At 40.6% G+C, this 6,886-nt stretch overlaps 1 protein-coding gene across 1 annotated transcript in view; it reads left to right on the top strand.

The window, feature by feature from the left end:
* The window catches only part of LOC139465487 (uncharacterized), an 18,661-nt gene extending 15,020 nt beyond the window's left edge, over window positions 1–3,641 (top strand). Inside the window, exons 10-11 of the mRNA XM_071247207.1 lie at window positions 740–848; window positions 2,269–3,641. Coding sequence (XP_071103308.1) covers window positions 740–848; window positions 2,269–2,498 — 339 coding nt within the window. The 3' untranslated portion in view covers window positions 2,499–3,641. The remainder of the gene's footprint in view (window positions 1–739; window positions 849–2,268) is intronic.
* Window positions 3,642–6,886: the final 3,245 nt, after the last annotated feature.

The following is a 6,886-nucleotide window of genomic DNA, read 5'->3' as shown; positions in this document are numbered from 1 at the left end:
ATTTCAGTTTTCCGGACAAGGTAAAGTTAAATTCTAGAAACTTTGACAAAAATTACCCAGATATTTAAATGAAAACTTTTCAGGCAATGTTACTTGGGGTGACGTTTCTTTTGCAGTTCAGATAACACTTTCTAAGGAAAGTGTGTCTTCGAATCCCGGACGGGACTCAACCAAAAAAAGTACGAGAATCTGTACTTTACTAAGAAAGTGTTATCCCAAATATAACATTTGTTATATTTGACCACTTTCTAAATGGCATTGTGTATTCCCAGCTTTCAGCCATGGGAGCCGTGCCAATTTACACTTGTCAGAGGGGTACTCAAAGTACGTGATCTAGACTACAAGTTGTCGGACTTTTTGTGGAAGCCTCGGTGGCTGAGTGGGTTAGATCGCTGACTGTGTGTGCTGGCGGTTAGTGTGTGAGTTGGGTTTAACTGTGTTCCAGTTATATTACCGCGTGTCAGCTTAATGTCTGAGGAAAGCACGAAGTGATACAAGTCTCAGACGTTTACCTCTTTGGTGAAACCCACGAGCACGGAGATGGTGCTGACAAACCTAGAAACGGAGCGTATCGGGATTCGAACCCACGATCATAGGATTCTGGCGTGCCCAAGGGACGCAACTCTGTACAGCAAATCGCGGCGCCTTAGACGACTGGGCCACCCGTGCCCCCTTATGATCATGGAAAGGGTTTTGTCGCTTGTGTTTTCCTTCAAGTCATGATGCTTTTTTTTGCCAGGTGACCTGTTCACGCAGGAAGAAGAGAGAGGCGGGGACCAGCCCGGACAAGGTCCTGCAAAGATCACTCAACATCAACGACCCCCTTGCTCTCGCTACCGCCGCTGCAAGTACGTACACTATGTTGCGACCAACTGAGCCAAATCTATTTTGATATAGCGGTATTTTAGCGTATTAATAGTAGTCCAACATGCCTTTTTGAGGACCCAGTCGTCTGAGGCACTGCGATAAACTGAGTAAAGCAATGTAGGTTCTTGGACATGGCTTGTTGTGTGTGTTCAAACCTCGCCGGGATGGGGAGATCATCATGCTGTCACCCATCAGTGTGGTTGGTCCAGACTTGACAGGTCGCCGTTATGTAGCTGGGAAGCGGTTGACAGTGGTGTTAAACAGATATCGAAATCAAGTCGGGTAGAGTGTGTTTGCAATGATGTCTGACATGTACAGACACATTGCTTGTTTGAGAAACTGATATACGTACAGCAAGATACGCATACATACACGATTTCGTTTGTTTGTTTGTTGTTTAACGCCGCACTCAGCAATATTCCAGCTATATGACGCGGTCTGTAAATAATCGAGTCTGGACCAGACAATCCAGTAATTGACATCATGAGAATCAATCCACGCGATTGGGATACGATGACATGCACCAACCAAGTAAACTGACCACCCGATCCCGAGAGTCGCCTCTCACGACAAATATCTTGAAATTTCAAGATACTAAGTTGAAATTTTAAGATACATACTAAGTTGAAATGTCAAGATATTTTCAAAATTTTAAGTTAATTTTTTTATATAATAACTTGATATTTCAACTTATTATCTTGAAATTTCAAGATCATTGTCTTAAGTTGCAACTTAGTATGTGTCTTGAAATTTCAAGTCAGTATATTGAAATTTTAACTTAGTATCTTGAAATTTCAACTTAAAAGGCTTCAGTTGGATGGTAAACACAGATTGTTTTATGTTTGAGAATGTCTTAACTGACAGTCAGTCGTAACGCACAAGAACGGTGTTTAATTCCATTTTGGACCAATGTATCTGTCTATTCAAACTCGCATTATCACATCATTGAGCACGGGTGGCCCAGTCGTCTAAGGCGCCGCAATTCGCTGTGCAGAGTTGCGTCCCCTACGCATGCCCGAAACCTATGATTGTGGGTTCGAATCGGGGTTCGCCCCGATTATGTTTCTAGGTTTGTAAGCACCATACCCGTGCTCGTGGGTTTCACCGAAGTGACCACCATCACTTCGGGCTTTCCTCCCACATTAAGCTGACACACCGCGATATAACTGGAATGTTGTTAAAAGCGCCGTTAAAACATAACTCAACCCTTGAACCTTAAAAATGAAACTTTAAAAGGACTTCCTATTCGTTCTGAGGTAAGTTACTTACATATATACCGCATATATATGCAGCATGGCCCATTTATATATATAACTGGAATATTGTTCAAAGCGGCGTTAAACCAAAACTCACTCACTCACTATCGAATCGGGGTAGAACACGTGTACCTGTTTGTTGCAGCTCTCAACGAGTTCAAGGAGGACAAGGCGTGCTACTTGACCTGGGAGATGACCGCCACAGTTGTGGCTCTGGCCGTGGCTCTTCTGCTTCTGCTCATCCTCTGCATCGTCCTCGTCGTCAAGGCCATCCTCCACCGCAGGGACACCACCGGCAACCGCGACGACACCAGCGACACCAACTCCACCGCCCAACTCCCGCACCTCCCTACTCTTGTCAGCAACAAGTGTTAAAACAAGCCATCACGTGACCATGTACTACTACAGATATGGCAATCAGGCCCTCCGATGTACTTGGGTTATTGGCTTGTTTCGAGTGTTAAGATTTTCAAGAATTTTCACAATATCTACAAAAAACCGCAGTCTTTTAAAATTAATGTACGTTGCTTCAAATAGTAACCAAGTCATAGCCCTATTCACAAACTAGCCATTTGCAGAATAAGCATATATGTTAAGTAAGGTTAAGATATATGGATGAACAATTCTTTATGAGAATTAGGAGCAGTAGTTTATCCATATATCTTATCCTTACTTATAAAGGACTTGTAAATGCCTCCCAAAGAAGTCGGCATTTGGTACTTACAATTTGTTATTCTTTTATTTTGTGTCGCCAAATTCGTGAAAAGACAAGTGCAAAAGTGCGCCATATTAAAATAGAACTTTGGGATCATGTGCCGAAAAATGAACTGATAGTTTCTTGTGTAAATGTAATCGAACAGTCACCTGTAAAGGAATGGCTAGCGAGAACACGGAGTTTTCTATACCTACATGTAAATATGCAATAGAATGTATATATCAACTATTTTCTCTGTGTAAGACCTCGTCATTCGAATATAGTATTTACTCCCACCAGCGTCCTGTGATACGTGTTGTATTGTCAGTTGTTAGCGTTTGTGTCTCTGTCTACGTAACGACGAAAATATGCATTTTCAGATTATCCTCAGATTGTGTTGGTTTTGAAATGCGGCAAGAACTTCCGCTTGTCTGTATCTATTTTGGCTGCATCTGGATTGGCTGAATTCAAATATTTCTTTATAGACCGGGGCGGTCGGGTAGCCTAGTGGTTAAAGCGTTCGCTCGTCACGCCAAAGACCCAGGTTCGATTCCCGACGTGGGCACAATGTGTGAAGCCCATTTCTGGTGTCCCCCGCCGTGATATTGCTGGAATATTGCTAAAAATGGCGTAAAACCATACTCACTCACTCACTCTTTAGAGACCATCACATCCTTGATACTCAGTATATGATACAATGTTTGGAAATGATATACCAGAACAGGTTTCCTTAGACCATTACATTAATGGTAATAATACTAGTTATAATAACAAAAGAAATATATTTGGAATTGAATTCTGCAACTTATATTGTATGTTGTATTCGTCTGTAATAAAATGAGAAAATTCCAAACAGATGACTTGTCATAAATCATGTTCTCTACCGATACAGCTACGGTCAGACGACCAAGCAGATAACGCCTTCTGCAGATGAGCGATTCCCGATTTGGTATTTGCAGGGTAGCTCTGCTGAGATTGTCAGGTGTTCGGTCACCTTGGTCTGTGTATACTGCGCCCTTCATGTACGGTATGCCGTCTGTTGACTTCTGGCATTTTCGGCGTACGATGGTTGCCGCCATTTAGTACATACTGCGCACATATGACACTGATCCTACATTGGACACAACAGCGAAGGTCCGTTACTTGGGAAATGGCGAGTTCCGGGCAATTATTCTTTCGCCTTTTTCCATGAGTGAAATATTTCCTTGAGTGAGTGAGTGAGTGAGTGGTGAGTGAGTGAGCGAGCAATATTCCAGCAATATCACGACGGGGGACACCAGAAATGAGCTTCACACAATGTACCCATGTGGGGAATGGAGCCCGGGTCTTCGGGGTGACGAGAGAATGCTTAAATCACAAGGCTACCCGACCGTCCCCAGACTGATGAGATTACCCATACACACGTGTTGCCCATACTGGTCCCGGTAATATTGGAACCCGATTTTGAAGATTATAGTATAAGATCTGGCAACAATTGAGTAATTTCTGTCTCTTTTGAAGGTTTATTTATTAATCAAGTACCGCACAATTGATGTATAAAAGCGACAAAACCATAACGTGGTGCTGGGATTGTATTTCGAAATTAGATATTTTTTAAGCTGGAAAACCAGATTTGTTTATTTAAAACTATGAGCCTGAATATTTGGAAAGAAAACCACCTTGGAACAAAGTAATGTTTGTAGTAGGTGGTACAGTTGCCGTGCAGGCACGTCGTGATGTAGGGGAGGTAACTCTGTGGAGTATCTCTTCACGTGCGAGGTGCGTCACATGTTTGCAACTTCACGTGCGACATTTGTGTTTTCCTGAAAGGCCTACCGTCAAGGGATATGTACAGTTATGCTATATTAAAATGTTATGCTATATTAAAATGACACATTGCACCAAAAGAACTTGTAATCAATCAATTCCTGCCATGCTGCTCATCTGATGAAAATGGCCGGCTCTTGTCAGTTTGTTAGGGGAGAACTCGTTGGAAAGGGATCATGTCTGAACACACGCACGCACGCACGCACACAGAGGAAGTTGTTATCGAGGGACTATACGTTCCACCAGGCATTGGATGTGGCATTAGCAGATATAATGGCTAATGTGAATCTTCGACAAATGAGCTGTAGCCGTATGGGTGGTATCCCCGGTAACCAAGACAACGGGTGCAGTGAACTAAGCGCACAGCTGAATTTCCGGTAAAGAGAAATCTGAACAGCAGAAACCGTAGATATACCTATTTATTACAGCATTGAATAACTTAGAGCAGCCAGTCAAGCACCCTAGATAACCCCATGACTGGATAATGGAAAGGTATTCTGATTATATGAATTAGAATTTAGTTCTCCACCATTCAACAATGCATCCCTCTAGAGTCCGGGACTGGAATAGCACCATGCTGGATCCAAGCCATGCTGGCTTTAACGTTTATTTTTCTGAATATCTAATATAGAGTAATAGTACATAGATCGTAATCACCTAAATTCTTACAACGTCATTTATTCCACACATTAAGACCATACCCGTAATCCGCGATATATACCGTTATAGCAACAAATGTTGAGTTATCTTATCAGTATATTGATTTGTTATAGCAAAGTAATCAGGATTGTTTGCATTAGCTACGCTATACAGAGAAGATAACAAGCTGTACTCTATCTATGAATCTAAGACTATTATAAGAAATACGTGTTAATCCACCATCAGTCTTTGAGATAGTTTGCATGGTGTAATGATAATCAAATCTTCTAAGATTATGAAATACGAGGATTGGTATTATTTGGGGATTTATTTTTAGTTTTATGTTCCCCTCATTATGTGCAGCTTCTATATATTTAGCTGTAATGTGACATTGCTCTCTAACAGTATCCCCATTCAGAGATTTATTACAAACTCCTATCAAGCTCTCCAATCATCATTTGCCATACACACAGATTTCGTATACGATGAATTTTCCCTAATTATTCTCTCTTCATTTTGTAGAGATTCTAGGAACTCTTCAGCTGCATCGGGACCTCTGTAAATCACAGGAGCATTTGTTTTTCCATCATACCTTACAACTGTATATTAAACTCCGCAAACTTATGTTCATGAGTTCATATGTGCAACTGTATTCAGTTTGTGAACTGTGTTCAGTATTTGAGCTGTGTTATGAGAGCATCACAGTCAGAGTAAGTTAAGTGTAGTACTAGAATTTGATAACACCAGTGATCAAATTTTAATACAGAAAACTACGGCTATGACGAACTCAAAGGGGCCACTAATTTCAATTCGCTATAACCGTAGTTCGTTATAAGCATATATACAGAATATAAACAGCAAATGACCACGACGAAGAAATAAGTTCGTAATATCAGTCAGTTCGTTATAAGCGTGTTCGTTATAAACGTATTTTACTGTATATGTTTATCCTATTATAGCAGTCTGTCCAACACCTATGCAGTTTTATTTATGTGATCATGTGTGCAGTATCTATCTTTCACTGTAATATTTCATTTCCGGATGTGTACATATAGTTTGGTCATATATTTGTCTGCCTAAACCCTTTATGCAGGTATAGTTATAGTAACCATAATGTTCTGGGGCAGAGCTTATCTTGTGCACAACTGTTCCTTTAGAATGTCCGGAAACATTAATTTTATAGCTAAATTATTTTGCTTTTCTACCTCATTAATTTGTGAGATTGGCCATGGTGTAGGTGCATTTATACCTTCAACGTTAACTTCATCATGTTGGGGATACTCCGAAGGCCTATTTGTATAAGAATCTACAGGAAGTATCGCAGATGTTATTTCTACTTAATGAAATCTTTACTGTGAGCTGATATTTATTCTTTTCAAATCATCTGATTCCTCAATAATTTTGCTTGATATGACTGGTTTAACATAATTGACATCCATGTTGGAATTAATATCCATCTTCCAACCTAGATCAACATGATCAACAGCAAAATTTTTGATAACTTGTTTGTTGTTGTCAACACCTGGTTTGTTGTTATCAACAACAAAACTATAATTGTAAAAAAACCAACCAGTCTGTTTATTCCTAAACTATAGGCCAACGACCCGTAGTTCAACTACAGTGA

Source organism: Haliotis cracherodii, unplaced genomic scaffold (genome assembly GCF_022045235.1).
Source record: "Haliotis cracherodii isolate W230 unplaced genomic scaffold, xgHalCrac1.p SCAF_18, whole genome shotgun sequence".
Lineage (NCBI taxonomy): Eukaryota > Metazoa > Mollusca > Gastropoda > Lepetellida > Haliotidae > Haliotis > Haliotis cracherodii.
Note: the sequence above shows the minus strand (reverse complement) of the source record. Positions and strands in the feature narration are given on the sequence as shown.